Here is a 19,209-nt window from a genome sequence, read left to right as displayed (position 1 = left end):
CCCGCCCCCGATACGTCAGAGGTCTTGAGAAACCTACTTGAGAGAGAATGCAATTAAAGTTGCTCTTCGTGACACTTGCTAAATCATCCTGGTATATCAGCGCTCACCCACATCCAGTGACTCATGTTTCCCGTCGAAGTGCAGCACCAATATCGCCAATGAAAATGTCCGATCAAACGTTGGCGGATTTGTAGGTCCTTGCCTTGTCGCCGCCTTCTCTCCTAACACATCAACTCTCCAGCACGCTTCATTCCGAGCTAGGGAAGTGGAAGACGCTGAGCAATCAGCACTCTCTCGGGCCAAAGAAGAATGGCTTCAATCGGGCCATGTGCTCCGGGTAGAAATAGGCCGCATTTGTCCGCAGATTGACGAGTTAGTTCACTCAGTGTTCGCATCACTTCATTCAGCGGCAACCCAGCGTGTAGCCGGTCTCGATTCAGCTCACAGCCAAACAACGCCCACCGCCCTCTCCCACGTCAAACTATATTCTTGTGACAGTCTTGCACGAAATGTCATCTGTTATAGTCCAAAGATGGCTACGCCGAGGGATAAGTCGGAAAATGACGAGTTCGCGGCTGATTTCGAAATTACCGAGGCATGAACGTTCTATTATAATAGCGTGGCGAACAGCTATGATGAGTAAACTGCTTTAGTTGGCGGATACTTCAGCCCAGGTCCGTCAGCCGCCATGCGCATTCAGCGGTCGTGTCGCTGGCATTTGTGAGAGTCGTGTTGTCGTCGTTCGTAAATAATTTGAGCGCCGTGTCTCCCGTTCGTCCATCTATGATTCAGGCGACACCTGTGCCACCACTCCCCTGACGCTAATCCGGCGGACGTTTTCGGCCGGCGCTCGACGCGTCGATCTCGGCGCCCCGCGCGTCACTATCACGTCTAGTGCTTCAGTAAGCTCACACTATTTAACGGCAGTTGAAAATTGTCGTGCTTTGCAATCAATATAAGCAAATGCAATCAATGTCAACGACATGCCTGTTGACTGAATGAGGATAAACACAGTCACTATAACTAATTGATGTCGAACATTTTCTTAGCTTATATGAAGAAACGTAACTTAGGATAGAGAGATTAACATAAAGAAGCATAGAAAAAATCCTTTTATGTATGTTCTTCCGTTTTATTTATTTGTGGCAATAAACGATGAAAAAATGAAAAACACAAAAGCAGTAAAAGAACTATAAGGCACCGTGAATCACCCAAGAGCAGAGTTGTGCTCCATAAAACATTGCCGAATAATAATACCGACCCTGTGGCACATTCTCCGGCGAAAAGTCCGCCTTCCATCATACCACGAATGCAGCACAAACCAAACTAATTAAAATAACACCAAATAACCCTCCCAACTCGGAATGAATCTCGTCACTCAGACGAGAGGCCCGTTGACCCCGACTCGACCTCAAAAGACAATCTCCAGCGGCGGAGGAGCGGGCCGGGTCACGAGTGGTGGCCTCCCGACTGAGGAACGACAGGCCATTTTTGCTCAGGAGAGATTGGCCAGTTTTCCCGACGAGGCTGTTGCTGGCCGAAATCACTAACGGCGCAGCTGCAACGTTCACGGAGCAGCAGTGACGTTCACGACGCTATTGGGGACTTGCCGTTCGCTTATCGAAGTGAGCGTCTTGCATAGAGGCGACGACAAAGGCTGCGCTGTGGTTTTGGTAAGAGATGCGGGACATAAACTCGACAGAGGAGAGAAATGAGTGCACCATATACCAGAGTAGCGAGAGAAGCGAGCAGCAGCACAAAGTTGAACTGCGTTATGGCAGCGGGACTGAGCGGGTACCTACGCTGTGACCAGTACGCCGGCTGGATATTTGAAATTCAACACTACTAGAAACTGGTGAATACCTGTTGGAGAACGACTCGTGCCCCTACGTGCACATCAAATATCGGGTTAAAATTAGTGTTATCAGTAACCTGTGGGCCGCATACTGATTGCAATTCGGGCTCGTCAGGCCATGACTTGGATTAGCAGCAGACATACAGCTTCAATACAATCTCTTAGATACAGTTTGTGCCCATCTGTGACTGTCAGTGTGCAACAAATCGGCTCAACAACGGACTGTCCTTTTGGCCCGTGGCCGTTTCAGGATTGAGAGAATCATGATTGGTCCATCCCCGATCTTTCCCGCCTCACAGCACTCCACCCAAGATGTTCGGTTCGCTGGCATACGAATCCCAGCCGCTGTACATACTAAGCTGAGATGAACAGCTGGATGGACAACTACGCAGCAGGTCGTCCGAGCGGAATGGTGCTAATCATACAAAAGATGTTATTTTCCGAAGAGCATAAGCCTTCCGAAGAATTATGTAATTTTCCAACAGAGTTAGCACTGAAAACACGTGAAATGGTAATAAGGTAGAGAAGACACTAGTCGAGAATGACCGTAAGGTATTGGACTGCAACGCCACCCTGAGGTCCTCCCTGGTTTGGTTCAGTTGGAAACAAGATCCCCCGCCCCCAGGTACAAGCGGGTGCTCAGTAGAGTACCAACTCTGAAATGTGTTCAAATGCACCCAATCCTCTGCCGATTAAGCCAGCGCTTTTCGCGCTGATGCGATCTTCTAGGATAAACAATATTTATTCTTGCAAGCCAATTCGCATGATTTGTAATCTCTGGAAACGAGATAGACAATGTTTCACACACCAAAACCTTTTCTCGACGTTTGACCTCGATCATGTTTGCGTCCTTGGAACCCATAGGTCGGCCAGACTCGCTCTTTTCCTAAATCCGATCAAAACAAAGCAAGAGGCTGCATCCAATCCACGATATTCATAGCGCTCAATGTAACTGCATCGAGGAGCTGCGCCCATCTTTCAGTGTTGAGGGCCGTTTGCAGCCAGCCGGGGCGGCCTTTCCAAACAACAGCACGATGGATGTACGAAGCGCGAGGCCGGCTTCAAAACATTCAAAAGTCAGAGTCTATACTTGCCGTTCGACTGAGGAAATGTCTCTGATGCCGACTATACGTTATTCCTTCGAAATCCGTACGTGCACCAAACTTGTCTCAGGGTCTCCCACGGGACAGTGTCCATAATCAAACCAATTCTGAGTTTGCGTTGTGTCTAAGCCAATCAGTTTATGGGATCATCCGATTGCTTTGATGTATCGCTGGGATGGGATAGAATAACACAATCTGTCACAGATGGAGCGAAATCGATAGATTCTCCAAGTGATCGCCAGCATTAATAAATGTTGGCACATGTCACTGTCAATTAATCCTGCAGCGACAAGCTGCTGCGTCAAACTACCATCTTTCACCAGAGGGTGCCGACTTACCTTTGAATAGGCGTATTTCCCCACTATCCGCTTGGTACGGGTACTGTCTGTGTTGATGACGTCATATTCTGCATTGATGCGGTCTCCGTTATCGTCGAAAGCGACTTTTCCCGTCTGCCCGTCGAACAGAACTTGTTTACGAATGTACCTGAAACAGAAACAGTGGTAATTCAGAGTTAGAAAGATCTTTAGTAGTATGATTAATGAGATCCGTGAAGAATGGTTCGCGTTTGTTGCCCAGCGTTTCGGAGATTTATCTTCACTTCATAAACGAGCTGTGAATTCTCCCAGACGCTGAGATTGCAATTCTCAGAACATGATGAATCGATGAAGATTCTGTCTGACGCGTTTTACGCGATGTCTTTTTCGAAATTAAGGAAACAAACCAAAGCGGAAGATCTATGATCATTTAACCCGCGCGGGGCTGGGGGGGGGGGGTAAATTTTACCCCCCCTCGCGAATTTTTGCGATATCTCAAAAACGGCGGCGCGCAGCGCCGCCAAACTTTCAGTACCTTTTCTTACATCAATTTGACACGTTCCCTGAAAATTTGAGCGAAATCCGTCGGAAATTTTTTGAGAAATTGACGTTTTAGTGACGTCATGTTCGCCATTTTCGCCTCAAAAACGGCAAAAGTTCAAACGCCGCTAACATCTTCATTTTTAAAGGAATCAAGACGTAACAAAAAAGGTTATACGTAATTTTACTTTGTCTATCAAATGGCTATCTCGGTTTTTTGAAAATTTTGGATTTTGGCCTAAATTTTTTCAAAAAACTGACTTTTTTGGGAAAATCATTATAAAATCCAAAATTTTGAGTCTATCGAAAAAACCGGAATATATGTCAGAGAAGTGGTCTATGTGCAGCTACATACCAAATTTTAGAAGAATCGGTTCAAAAATGTGGGAGTTATTCAAAATTTTATGACGTCACGACACACAAATTTTTTGAAAAATGACTTTTTTGGAAGTTCTAGACCTCGTACGGAAACAAAAATAGCACCATTCGATTCGCCGTAAAAAAACTGCATCAGATAGACACCTTTTTAAGCCTTAACAACCAACTTCAAAATTTGACCTCACTTGACCTGACCTTGACCTGACCTCGACCTGAAATTCATCCAGAGGTGGTCCATATCACTTATTGGGTGTGCCTATTGAATTCTATGAGTAAAATGACCCATAAAACATGTGTCGCACATGCCCTTTTCTATATTTTGTTTTTTGGTGACCTGACCTGACCTGACCTGACCTTGACCTCTGAATGATATTGTATGCAACGAATATTGTCTTGGTAGCCTAAGAACACGTTTTGGGCGATCAGTCTCAGTCCATGACTCCATTCTTCGGCAACTACGGTGCAAGGCCGATACTGTAGAAACTTGCAATTTGTACCCTTGACCTGACCTTGACCTTGACCTCAAACTTTAAATTAAGTACATGTTTCTAGTAGTTCGTGATGAGAGCTTTCGATTGGCGTTTGAATTTTCCAAATCGGACCATTAGTTCGGGAGATAACAGGGGGGGGGGGGTAAAATTTACCCCCCCAGCCCCGCGCGTTCGGCTGGAGACCCCAGCCCCGCGCGGGTTAAAAAACATATATTTTTTGCAACAATTTCTTCCTCCATTCGTGCAGATGCTTCATCACTTCTAACAGTATAAATAATGCTATATAATCAATAACACATTAGTTAAACAGCATCCCTCGTGACATAAAATCCTCCCCCGCCACGCCGGACGCTACCGGCACACATAATCGCCTTACGCGACGCAACACCATAGCCCGTCTCCCAGCGGACTGGAAGTCCAGTAAATCAGACGGGCCCAGATGCGACTCAGTTAAACGGTCGTCAGTATTCCGCACCGTCGCCGCTTAACGACCGTCCGCACTCGGAACGAAAAACGGAGCACGGAACGCATCAGCCCGGCGGGGGGAGGGGGAAGGGCTCACTTGAACAGAGTTTTTCCCGTCTCCCAGCCGTCTCCGGTGTTGTTGCAGTCCTTGGGTGCCTCCGTGATGTTTTCCTTTTGCGACATCTCCTTCAGGGCGGCTGCCAGAACGTACCTGAGAATGATACAGACGAGGGAAGTGTCAGAGGAAAGGAATGGCATCGTGGCGATGGCACCAACTGATATCGTGTCAGGGGCACCGATGCACCTATACTCGCACAGGCAGAAAACAACTCCGCGTTACAAACAAGAACCCACAAGAAGTGTCAATAACGCAGACTGACAGTCTCACGCACGGATGACGCGGTATCAGCGACATGTGTAGACTGGCCTTGTGTCACAAACACTGACCGACCCATGCGTCTCAGGGGCTCGGCGTCGTATCAGAGGCGCGGGCCACCCTAGTCCCAGCGGACACCGGCCCCATGTCCGCGGCACGGACCGACCCCAGTCTCAGCGGACAGCGGCTCCATGTCCGCGGCACGGACCGACCCCAGTCTCAGCGGACACCGGCCCCATGTCCGCGGCACGGACCGACCCCAGTCTCCGCGGGCAGCGGCCCCATGTCCGCGGCACGGACCGACCCCAGTCTCAGCGGACAGCGGCCCCATGTCCGCGACACGGACCGACCCCAGTCTCAGCGGACAGCGGCCCCATGTCCGCGGCACGGACCGGCTATCGGCACGGGGCGATGTAGGTCAGTGGACACCCGAGCGGCGCTCGGCGCCGGAGCAGTCCCACCGGGGACGAAGATAACAGTGCCGAGACGAGCCGGAGTGACCGACGGCCCGGCGACGGCCAACTTTGAATTGAGCCGCCCAGACGTCAGCCGCGGCCCGCGGCGCACGTGGCTACTGTCAGGGTGATGTGTCAGTATAGGTTAGGTATGTGTGCATATGTGTAGACTGTAGGTGCTAAAGGTGCTAAAACTCAGCAGTCGAGAATATCGGTATGTAAGTACAAGTGCTTACATACCTGTATTATCGACTCATCTAAGTGGTATCTTTTACATTACTATGTTCTTACGAGTGAGCGGCCATCAAGCAGCCTTTATGTATGGCCCAAAACGTATTATGGTGCTATGGTTTTGACCTATGATTTACGATGTCGTCGCAAATGGCACCATCTGTTGGGTCGTAAGACAAAATGGATGGCAGTCACATTCTCAACACCATGCCACGTTGCCATGGAGAAACGATTTGCGAAAGAGCAGATGGCATTTGCTGTGATAGCTACAAAGGCAGAAAGAAGTATTGCAATAGAAAAGTAATGTGTGCCTTTTTAAAGTACACAAAAATACTTGATAAAATATCAAGGATGAAAATTATTAAGCTAAAGGGAAAACGATCTAATGCATGTCAAAGTTTAGCATTCTTGTCATAAGAGCTATCGATTTTTTTCTGAGTTACGGAGGGGATGATCATCACCACTAAAAGTTTTTATTTCAAATTCACATGATGGAAATATGAAGTTGAAAGACACTTCACCACAAATTAATGAAACACTCTATTCGAATTATTCAAGCACATCGTTAGGCCCACCGTTCACTCGAACCACCTTACGAGATCCGTCCAATAAACCTGATTCTACCGACGTTAGCGGCCGTTGGCAGTCACGATCACAGACACCTCAAACCGATCTATCGCCAGTGGATAGGTCTTTGGAGGCCGACAGACACAACTCCAGCCGGCACCAGAGCGCAGCACAGCCTCAGTGGCCGGCTCAGCCGCGATCGTGGCCGCTCACATCAGCTCTCCGACACCCCTAAACGAGACTGGCCGCCGCGCCGGCTTAGAAGAGCTCAGCCAAACGGGCCGGCTCCGACCAGAAATGACCGCTTCCCGGCGGCCGGCCGTCACAGAGACACAAATTTACGTCCGCAGATTGAGCTCGGCTGAACGGCGCCGCTCCAATAGTCTTCCATTCCGCCATTGACAGCGACGTGACGTGAGCAGCTGCCAGAGGCCGGCACAGGTTAGTTTCTTTCCCGCACCGGCAGAATTAACGCAGCCAAAGTTGAGCCATACCCGGCGAAACTCGACTCGTTCCGCACCAGCTGACGCCCGACTTCCGCCACCGCCCGCCCGCGGGAAGAGTTTTCACATTTTACCTCTTATCATCGCCCTTACTCTAAACACTACCAAAGTTTTTGAATCAATTCTCTCTTTCTGTTACTCTTTCTCTCTGCCTCTCTGTCTCCTCTCATCCCTCTCTCTCTCCCTCCATTTCCTCCCTCCTCTCCCCCTCCCTCTCTATTTCTCTCTCCCTCTCTCTATATTTCCCATCTCTCTCCCTCTCTCTCTCTTTCTCTATTTCTATCTCCCCTTCCCTTTTTTTCTCTCTCTCTCTCTCTCTCTCTCTCTCTCTCTCTCTCTCTCTCTCTCTCTCCACCCAATTCTCTTCTCATCTTCTCCTCCTCCCCTCTCCATCTCTGTCGGCAGCGGTGCGCTCATTCGTTTGACACGCACACGATACCGAGTCAATTATCCCACGCCACCTTCTGTTCTCGGGTCACAGGAGACACGCGTCACGCGGACGGCTCTTCTGCGCGTCTTGGCGGCGATCACACACGCTGCCAGCGAGACACCCGGAGAAGACAGCCGCCTGATCGGCGCCCTATGACGCACTACGGCCGGGCAGTGCATGCAGAGCTGCCGGCGCTTCCAGGGCTCTACAGCAGCGCCTGTCTGGGCGCGCCCGGGCCCAAATAGACATCGTTATCTAGCTCGTGTGATGCATACAGAGCCGCCACAACGCTCAGTTATAAGCGACCGGGATATAAATTAGATAAAATAGACTTGTCGACGTCCATGGGCCATATCCTGAGAAAATTTTACGAAGTAAGTATTATAGCTTGATGGATCTCGTCGCCAGCGGGATTTAATTTTATGTTATTAAAAATGGCGCTATCATCAACAACATGTGACGGGCATCGTTACCTCATTACGAGCGGAGCGGCCATACGAAAATGCCACCGTGCGGCAATATCCTGCCGCGCGGGCCAGCCCGGCCGGGCCGGCCTCTCCGCCGCGGCGGCCACAATACGTCCGAGCCGATACATTTTTCTGGCGAGCCCCTTCGATCACACACCGCTTTGGCCATTCTCTTCACGAGCGGCGTCGATTTGGGAGATGGCCGAGATTGGACGCTGACAGAGCGGCCTGCTCTGGTCATTAGAAGGCTCCCAATCCGGCCGGGCGCGGCGAGCGGTGCCGGTGCCGGCGGGCGGCGGCCGGTGCCAGCGCCGTGCGCCGGGGCGGCGGCGGAGGGCGCCGATTGACACATGACCTGTCAGACTGCCCCGCCCCCACCCATTCGGCTCCCGGGGGTCCGATCAGGCCGATTGAACAAACGACGGTCCCGGGCGCGGCGCGCATGGAAAGCGCCGATGAAACGGGGTTTTATTGTCGCCACCCGCTCAGAAGATGACCATCCCGCGAGCTGCTATCGAGGCAGGGTCTGGTAGCTGCCTGACCCGGCGCCAGATGGATTATAGAGTCGTGGATAGAGGTCCAGCAGAGATGTAAGCATTGGACAGGGAAATGACCTGGCAGAAATTCATAGGGTTTCTACCCTCGCCTCTTACTAAGCGCTCTTACCAAGCTATTTTACGCGTCAGTAAAAAATATTGTTTCTCAATTTGTACATGGGGTGGCAACATTCGACTGGTCGCGCTCTAACTGAGACTCAGATAAAAAAGTTCTTGATGTCTGGCATAGGGGCCTAATGAAACAAATGTGGAATAATTTTAAACGAAATTATTCTGAAAACTTTGCACGCAAAACGACATAAAAGCATAAAAACGAACATCGGTAATACCCACCCATCAACACACTCCTCTTAACTTCAATATAAAAGAAAAACAGATCGCATCAAGTTCTCTCAAGGACTGATGATTTATGTTCCAGTTTCTGCAAAACCATATAACCACATGTAATCAGCACATAACTACCACGAGCGGCCATCTCAATCTCGTAGCTGTCACTTTTTGGTAGTAAAAAACTTACGCGATGATGAACGACTGTGTGTTCAAAACATCAGGCTGGTTTTACATGTTATTAAGTTTGATCAAGAGCTGCAACAACACATGCATACATCACGGCGGCTACTACGTCTTCCCGATGTGCATCGGCATCACAGGCATGCCAGGAAGGATAAATGGGCCCGATAAGCTTGGCTGACCTCGAATGGCGACGTGGTCATGAGTGGGTGTCATGTATCACCGGGACAATCATCAACATCAACCTTCTACAGCGCTGAATGTACATGTAAAATCTACATCTACATTCAGCGCTACAGCAACTTTTTACAGTTTTGCCCGTACCTAAGGTGAGGCTAAAAGCTGACTAATCAACATTTCAATGTCGATAAATAACAACCGGCGCTAACGACAGTTCTGAACAAACTGTACTTTGGCAGCGCATCTATATTCCTAATCTGTCCCCATTTCCATTCTGTCGCCTTTTACGCCGCAAGTTCGCATCCATTTGGCTCTCTCATCTAATTCCGATTCTCTTTTATGCACCTACTTTCGCCAGGCGTCCTCGCCGAGCGTTCTGTTCCTCAGCCGTCCCTCTCAGAGCCCTCCCTCCTCTATGGAGAGCGCGGTAGGTACTCACAAGCTATCCTTGATGTGTTTGGTCTCGTCGGAGGCGCTAAGTCGGAACCCCAGCACACCTTTGGGCACCGTGCTGGCGGCCAGAGCTTGTTCAGTGACGATCCACACGTAGCCCACCTCAGTCATGTTCAGGAAGGCCGCGTCGTGGAAAATCACCTCACTGTCGTTTTGGCTGTGGGCCAGAGGGGGAGGTGAGTGGGGTGCACTCTGCGTTAGAGTGGGGGAGAGGGGTGATGGAGAGGAGGAAGAGAGGACGATGACGAATGGATATGACAGCGGGAGAGAGACAATAATTTACAGCCGTCCAGTGAGCAGTGGGGTGCTGGTGTGGGGCGGTGTCGGACGGCAATTTCCAGAGCAAGCGCAAAACATGAGCAGTGTCAGTGATGCAAGAAAGAAAACGACTTGTACTTTCGTTGAAGTAATTCTGAGTCCGTTAAAAAAAAATGTAGAGGCACAAAGTCGGTACACTAAAGATAGCCGCGGGTCAAAGGAGCAAGCAGATTACCTAGAACGCGATAATAATCACCGAAGAAGGAGACGACATTGTAGCACCCTAAAGGTTGAGAAGTAAAAACAAAACCAAACCTAGGGTCTTGTGAAAAAGGTAATTTGTGCTTCCAGTAATAGCCTATCAGTAGATAAAACACGCCGACTTTCTTTTCGACTGGTGAACTGCCGCAGCCTTTGAAAAAGAATGGTTCTTCTGTAGAAACTGATCACTGAAATTGGCTGCACGATTGAAGACATAGTCCTATCAGCGTTGGACTGATTCTGGCTGACAGCTGAAAATGGCCCAGATTAATCCACGCTCGGTCGAGATGGCAAGTTGACGCTATAGTAACTAAAACAACGTGGAACATTTCTATTGTCCAGCTCGGCAAACTGAGGAACTTCATTGCCAAGATTTCATCCACGACCATGGTGACTTTCCAACAGTTACCTATGTTTTTCTTAATCTAAAAATGGATGTTGGATTAGATCGTCGCAACTGTACTACCAGCTCACAATGTAAGCCTTGCGTTGCAAGTTAGCATGCGACGGATATTGCAACAATCGCTAATCCCGTCTCCAGTACATCGACCGTAGCTGATCCCGCGTCTGTTGCTCAGTGAGCAGGCAGCGCTCTCAAATCCAGGCAAACAGTTAACACAGTCATTTCATTCGCCGACAGTCGGCTCCGACTGACCGCTGGACAGCAGACAACTCCGGCCATCGCCGTTCCGGAAGCCGACGCCTCCGTCGAGCCGACAGCGGACGGCCCGGCCCCAGCCGCTGTCACCGAGCGCCACGCTAATGAAATTTGACGACGCCAGTCCGACCCGACCCGTATCTATCTGGGCGTCCAGCTGTCGGCCGGCCGCTGCGCTGAGCGACCAGCGCCGCCGGGCCGGCCCAGAGCTGCGGACCAGCGCGTCGGACCAGCAGAGCAGCCCAGCGTCGTGTCGTTTATATTCGGGACGCGGCGCGGTCCTCACCAACTTGGGGCGCCGGCAACGCGGCCGTATTTTTCGTCGGCGTGCCGGCCGTTTCGTCGGAGGTTGGGGATCAATGTGACACTGGGCCAATGTGGCCGCCGGCACTGGGCCGGCCAACTTGTTGCTGGTGGGACCGCGGTCGCCGCACACGGCTGCGGCTCACCCGATTAGATGGCACACGTGGGAGAGGGGAGGTGGAGTCACGCATCTGGCCTGTGTGAGTGTTAGATGCGTTTAAGGTGATCCAATGGGGGCAGTTGTGATATGCTGAGTTTTCTACGACAAAATAATGCAATTGCTGAATGTCTAAGATTACTTATTTGTACGGTTGGCTTGACATTTCTAAAAAGAACAAGCTGCGGATGACATTCTATCACAAGGATAGAAGTTGCCAAAGCCTTGAAGTTTCTCATTTGCGTCAAATGAGTTGTAAATGTGCATTGGAAACGCGCAGACATGCGACGCAAACAGGCATGCTATCATTGTTGGATGCCTTGCTTATTTCCGAAATAAGAAACTTTTCAATACTGCTTTGAGTCAGGTGGAAAGCTCCCAGCTGATAAAGTAAAAACTTCAGCTGTAAGGGAACCACCCAACAGCCAAATGAATAGAAAGCCCCGCTCACGCTCCCCTTTGTTTAAAGACGCACAATAAAAGGGTTAGATCCGCGCGCTTTAAAGTGTGGTATTCATCACTGTAGACAACTAAACTAGCGAGAGTTCGTCTTTTGAATGCTTATGATTTTTTTTTATTTAAAACCTTCATCATTCATTCACACTTAGTGATGTTCAATATTTTAGCTACAAAAAGCTATCTACTGACTAAAACAAGCCGAATGGTATTGTTGACAATTGATTAGAATATCGTGACATAAAACGAAATGTTAGCTAAACAATTATAATTTTTCATGAAGAGTTGAGACCGTAGAATTAAGGCCATCTTGGAAAGACGACACGGTTTACCTCTATTAAAATAGGACAAGTATGCAACATATAGTCTGATATTTAATGCAGCTTGACTTACCTGCACATTGGGCACGTGAAACGTCCTGTCATGTCACATCACAGGTGTGACTTCAGACTGGGAACGGCACGATGATAAGCCAAGAGGTCTACAAGATGCCACGATCGCCAACCAAACCAGAATCAGCCGCCTTATGCGAGCATTTCTGGACGTAGCAAAGTAGAATTAAATATGCTGATGGCACTAAATGTTTAAGTAGCTTAAAATGGCATTGTCCTGAATGCATAATTTCACTGCTTAGCCAGAAAATGCGAGTGGGCGTTGTCTTTGTCTCTGGATGAAAGTTCATTTCGAATGGGTATGAAGGCGATTATTGTAATGTAGGTACTAGAAGAGCAGAATGTCTATAACAGAGAAACTTAGAGAAACATAAAAATGTACAAATAAATCTGAATCTTCTCCAGTGTGGTAAGCGTTGACATAATTCTAGCCGCGTCTGGCCTAACGCCTGTTCTGACGCTACCGGAGGATCCATGACCTTCAAGCCAGGTATTTCGAGCGATGCGCTGCATGAAATTGCGGAATAAACAGATTTCGGCTGAATCATGACATGCTTGCCAGCAATGAAATCAAAAAGACCTTTGCCTGACCGCTGTGAACCTAATTTATATGGCGCAAGTAAACGATAACAATTTAAAACCATGCATCGAAGTACCATGCTTGGTTTGTGAAATAGAAAATTGCATGCTCGAAAAGCAGCGAAATGTTTTCATCAGATATACCTGAACAATAAACGCCTGATGCGATTCAATTTGCCGTGGTTACCAGTCCGCACAGTGCCACATTTACGGCTGAGCTCCAGACGCCTGCGAGTCCGCTGTGCCGCACGACAGTAGTGTACTGCGGCACAGCCTACGCTCCCAGTCGGCGTGATCTAGCCATTGGGGCATTCCACGTCAAGTGGGACAAAAAATGATCATTTTGAACCTCACCTCCTCCGATTTTTGCGAAACTTTGTGAAACTACTCATCTATATGTGAAAAGAGGGGAGACATATTTTTGTCAAGATATGACGTCACGTTTCCGAGATTCACGTCATCAAACATTGACTTAGGCAAGGCACATTATCATCTTTAAAGCGTCATAACCATTGGAGTTTTAGACATATCACCACGAGACAAAGTGTGAAATGGAGGGAATAGGTCAGGCTTTAATTTGAGAATAACAATACTGACGTAATTAACTAATTAGTGAACTTAATTAAATTTCAAAAAATAAATTTTGATTTTCTGAAAAATGGGTACCCTTCGATTTTGCTGATTTTTACATATTTTATTCTCCTATACATAAGCTACATCATATAAAAAATCCAGAATGGGCCGACGTCTACGTAACTGTCTTTTGGACTTCGTAATGTCTGGCACTCGCCTGTTTCGTTTTAGCAACCAAGGAGAGGCGCTACCCGGAGATGCTTCTTTCTACCCCAAACCAAAGCAAACCTAACCTGACCTGACGTGACCTGACCTAATCTAACACGCGTAAATATGTACAGCCCTCACGGCAGTTGCCGACTGGCCAAATGCTACCTAGATACGAACATTAGCCCTCACGACAGTTGCCGGCTGGCCAGGCGTGTTTAACACTTCAGGCTGACCCGCTGCGAGCCAGCGACCTTTTGATTTCGAGGTGGGTACACTCGGCACACTTACTACTAATCCACGAAGATAGCTGGTCATCGTAAGCCAGTTTTAATGATGAAATTGGCCATTCTCCGGGCAGCGCCTCTCTTTGGTTGCAGAAAGAAAATACGCCTGACTCTCCCAGCGCTAGGGGAGAAAAGCCTGGTTTAGCCAAAAAAGGGAATAAAAAAAAACGGAATTTGAATTGTATGTGGGGCGGTGGGGAACTTAATCGTGTGCCAATTTCATGGCCCTAGATCAATATACCTATTCAAGACCAAATGAGGTTAAACGTGATCAAATTTGCTATAGTGACTATTTTGCGTTTATACGCTCATAGCTCTAAGAGATACTGGCCGATTTTCCTATTTCTTCCTTTATGCGACATTCCTAGTGTTATGAGAATCTCCAGTTAATCTTACCATAAATTTGGCATTGGTGGCTTGCTAAGAGATGTCGCCGGTAGAGGCGGGGATCGGCCGACGCGGGAAACGTCATAGTTAGTCACATATTGTTTGCACGCTAATAATTTAATTTTACCAGTTGATTTTCGTATTTATTTGAACATTAGATTGCCTGTACATTTTTAAGCCTTCACACAAAATTTGACACGAATCGATCATGATCAGCGGTAAGAAGCGCGGTGCAAAGATGGAACCGTCCCGCGCCGGCACAGTCTACCATTCAGGCGGCAACGGCCGGCGCCGGCCGCCGAGCCGCTCCGGCAGGAATGTTTGACTTTACACCGCTATTTCTAGAAAAGTTGTGGACCGATTTACCTATTTCTTGCACGGGAGGATTCGCAATTCTATTCTGCACAGATACTGAAAGTTTGACGTTAATATAATAGCTATGGCGTGAGTTATTGGCGATAAACAGGTGGAGTTAGCGAAATCGGCCCCTTCCGCCGCCCGTGCTACGTTGCACTACTTGTTGCTATATCATCCAAAGTTATCGTTGGCCCACTCTAATTTTCTCAGCACGTGTGCCTTACGTGTAGTGAAAGACAACATCTAAATTTGAGCAAAATCGAAGGGTACCCATTTTTCACAAATTACATTTTAAGAAATTAATTCAAAATAAAATAAATTCAAAATCACCAAAAAATGTAAAAATTGTCAAATTTTACTAGCACAACTCCTTATGTACACGTTTCAGTTTGTTTGACATTGATAGCTTCAAAAATGTTGAAGCTATAGATCTTTGAAGATTGCAATACACGTCCAATTCTGCTCAAAAAGCAGAAGTTTAGCGACTTGTATCTCTGTAGCCCGAGGGCATATGACAAAATCCTTTCACCCTCAGAGGTTTCACCCAATAGCCAATAAGTATACCAAGTTTGAACAAAATCGCAGAGGTGGCCGATTTTGGCTGTCCCGGTTGACATGGAATGCCCCCATTGCGGGGCTGCGGTGCGCCAGCACACAACGGTTCGGTTGAGTTGTGACCAGAAGAATGTCGAGAGTAGAGCTTACATGACCAGATAAAGGTATCTTAGCAGAGCAGTGTCTACGGCTACCCAATGACCTGAGGCACATCACAGGCAGCAAATGCTTACTTCAAATATCCACCGGAATGAGGGGCTGCAGAGAAACTGCGACGAATTTGTGCTAATGAATATTAAAATTTTCTCCAAAGATAATAACATGGAAAACATAGCACTAATATATCATGATTGTCATTGAGTGGCATAAGCTATACAGATTTTGACAGAAAATAATCACAGTTACAAGCAATATCAACAAACATAAGTCACGAATCCTACACCCCCATATCCCTTCCACATTTTTGCCGAGCTTCACACTGCGTCATCAGCATAACATACCTACTGCGCTCAGGACCTATCACCCAGACACGTCCTTTCCCTTACTCGTTCCAGCCAATTCGCCAGTGATACACGCTAGAACATCATCGTTCGACCCAATATTTCTGATCACAGACATCGGGAACCACCCAGGCTCTGCTCATATCACAGGCTCCCAGGGCCGGCCATCGCCTCGACCCGCCTCTCCATTGCCCCTGCCGAGAGCGTCGCAGCGTTTGGCCTCCATCGGAGAGCCAGCCAGCCGTGTAGGTGCCCAACAAAAGACCGGCCGATGACGTCAGAGGAAAGCTGAGCCGCCCCGCGTCGCCAGCCTCGAGCCGTCGGCACGGTTTGAGCTGCCCGGCGACCGTCTGAAGGGCCGGCCAGCGCTGACGATATGGAGCGCTTGCTGATGGCTTCCGACACCCGCTGAGCAGCGTCGACACTTGCTGTCGCCTGCTGACGAGCGTCCTGTCGGCCAGGAGAGCTCCTGGCGCGGACGGACGGTGCACGAGCGGCAATCGACGGAGCCGGCGAGCGCAGAGCCCGGCCGGCCGGTGCTCGCCTTGCGAGGACCCCATGATTGCACAAGTGTCCTCCGGTGGGGCGGCTGGTCCATAGAACAGGAGAGTGATCGACCATGGTCGGGATCGACTTACTGAACGACTAAACATGAACCACCAGCCAACCAACCAACCAAACGACTGACCGACTGACCGACCGACCAACTGAGTGAGCGACTGACCGATCAACCAGCCCGACCGACCAGTCAACCTGCCAGCAGACCAATTAACCTAGAGATCAATCATCCGACCAACCAACCAACCAATCTATCAATCAACCAACCAATCTATCAACCAACCAACCAACCAACCAACCAACCAACCAACCAACCAACCAACCAACCAACCAACCAACCAACCAACCAACCAACCAACCAAAACCCTGCTAGACTTCCCGGGCAACCGCCACCCAGTCAACAGAGCAGCCAACCCATCAACCGGCAGATCAACTACCCGACCAGCCAAGTAGCCATCCAGCCAACTAACCAACTAACCAACCAGCCGACCAACCAGCCGAGGTCCCGCCGGCCCGCCCGACCGACCGGCTGGCTGCTCTCAGCGGCGGCGGCGGAGGCGGCCGTCAGCAGCGCGGGCCTATTGATCGCCCTCTCAGCCGGCACACAGACTGCGGAGACAATCAGCAAACTCAGCCGGCCCGTCTGCGCTGATGGCGCCCTAACGGCCTCTGATGGACGGCCGTCGCTGCTTCTCGCTGCTAACGGCTGTCGGACAGGACACGGACAACGAGCGGTCATCAGTGCTCACCGACCAGTGTCCGTCCACACCGTGACTTACTGGCGGAGATGTCCGTCCTGACGCTTATGTGAGTGAGCCAGTCAGGTGGCCTACAAGTGCAGAGAAGTCGGTGTTCTTTGATGTTCGACAGCCCTCGTTGACAGGTGCTCATCCTGCTCACGGTTGACAGAAGATGACGGCACCTATCTGTTACTAATGACCGGTGTTAGTGGTTTTGATGGATCCAAACGGCTGGCGGCTCATCAGCCGACAGACGCTGATGGCTGCCAGCAGGTGATGGCGACAGATATTGGCGGCTACGAGCTGATGCTGATGACGTCGTCCGCGCGCGCCTAACGAGAACCGTAGCACCATGACGGCATCGGCGCACGCTGCTGCATGTGCAATGTCGTGTTTTGAAGGAATATATTGCTGTAAAAAAAGAAAAGAAAATGAACATAAAGCTACCCACTGGGATAAATGCAAATAATAAGTGTAAAAATGGGTGTTGAATGTTCATTTTCAATTGAAGCGCACGTCGACCCAGCTGAGCTCGGTATATGGTTCACAATATCACATTAATTTTTATGTGGTGATTCGCCACTGCAACGGCCACAATCCTAGCCCTTTAGCAACTAAGAGACGATCCAGGTGCTACAAAAGTCTTCCGACTTATGTTGCTTCCCGACAGCATCTGTCTGCAGGGAGCTTTTCGCCGACAAACACCCATCAAAGTTGCAAAAGCTGCTGACGGCTGTGAGCACTGTTCACAGAACAGCTGTCAGCGTCCACCGTCAGCTGCTGCCCACGTCTGACTGCTGTCAGCTTATGACACCGCCGCTCCCGCTGACAGCTCCCCACACCCGGCCAGCACTTGGTGACGCTTTATGACGCCCTCCGCCGGTGTCAGATGGTCCGAGAGGCGGCTTACACGGCGGCGGGGCAGCGGTGCGGAAACACTCCCCACGCCCGGCCAGTCCAGTATCATTAGCTGGCTCTGACGGCGGCATCTATCATCGGAACCCGGCTCCAGCCGGCCGCAGCGAACGTCAGATACCAGGCGGGGCTGGGAAACAAGCCTGGGCGGCGAGCGAAACAAGCCTGGGCAGTCGTTAGAGAGGCGGGCCGCGGCCAGCGAACAAGTGTATGAATAGTGAGCGGAGCCACGACCACCATAGCAGAGATTGAACAGTAGGAGGGACGGCAGCCAGCAAACAAGCCCAGGCACCGGTCAGCGAGACAGGAAGCAGCTGGCGAACAAGCCCTGAGAGATGTGGACAAGGCATACCCAGGCCAGCATAGTCGCCACAGCTGCGTTGGTACTAAGGCATGACGACCAAACCGTCTGTTCGCGTGGCAACGGTGAATCATCTCCTGCATCGAAGTGAACAATGGCTAATTCAATGCATGGAAGGTGAGTATCAATTGGGAATGTCATTCGCCCACAATCAATAAACCAAGCGAAAAAGATGCATACATATAGGCATGGATAGGTAAAGAATTGTGTCGAACTGGGGTGCTCAGGCGCAGCAAAGCCGCTGCCGCCCTAGCAGTAACTTTGACCTCCGCTGTCTGTTGCGGCTCCAAAGCCAAGCCGGCATGGAATTTGGAGAGCTCGAGCACCCTCAGTACAGCACAATTCTCCAGCTATGTAGGATACATATAAATCAAGTGTAAAAATGGACACTCCATGGTGGATCAAGACGGACAAAAGCCTATTCCATGTGCCAAACCTCGGAACAATGCCCCCGGAGCTGACCCCAGGTCACCGCTGCTCTGAGCCGGCCCACGTTCCGGTCACCAGCGGAATCGGTTCGCCGGACGACATTATCGAATGACACACAGCCCACAGCGGGCTAACCGAGTTACTTCGCGGACGGAACTACGGGCCGGCCCCAGTGTTTCCCAGGATAGGGTCAGGCGGTCCGACGGACAAAGACGCGATGCTCAGCCGGGGAGGGCTGGTCTGTCTGGCGACGTTGCATAACCAGCACCAACAGCGCTAGATAATTCCGGCCCAGAAATAGCTAATTATGCTGAATCATGGCCAATTAGTTTGTCGTGTTCAGGGCTGGAGATGCTGAATGCAAATGCCAGAACGCCAGAAATACCACGTTGAATGCA

General features: G+C 49.7%; 1 protein-coding gene across 6 annotated transcripts in view; it reads right to left on the bottom strand.

The window, feature by feature from the left end:
• Positions 1–19,209, bottom strand: part of LOC122392087 (glutamate [NMDA] receptor subunit 1-like) — a 99,792-nt gene that overhangs the window by 29,722 nt on the left and 50,861 nt on the right. For all 6 annotated transcript variants that reach the window (XM_043386594.1, XM_043386590.1, XM_043386592.1 and 3 more), the window contains exons 9-11: positions 9,865–10,035; positions 5,247–5,360; positions 3,297–3,444 (exon numbers count right to left, since the gene is read on the bottom strand). In XM_043386594.1, the coding sequence (XP_043242529.1) occupies positions 3,297–3,444; positions 5,247–5,360; positions 9,865–10,035 (433 nt within the window). The remainder of the gene's footprint in view (positions 1–3,296; positions 3,445–5,246; positions 5,361–9,864; positions 10,036–19,209) is intronic.

Source organism: Amphibalanus amphitrite, unplaced genomic scaffold (genome assembly GCF_019059575.1).
Source record: "Amphibalanus amphitrite isolate SeventyFive unplaced genomic scaffold, NRLGWU_Aamphi_draft 000468F_arrow, whole genome shotgun sequence".
In the NCBI taxonomy this organism is placed as follows: Eukaryota; Metazoa; Arthropoda; class Thecostraca; order Balanomorpha; family Balanidae; genus Amphibalanus; species Amphibalanus amphitrite.
The sequence above is the reverse complement of the archived record's forward strand: the minus strand, read 5'-3'. Positions and strand labels throughout refer to the sequence as shown.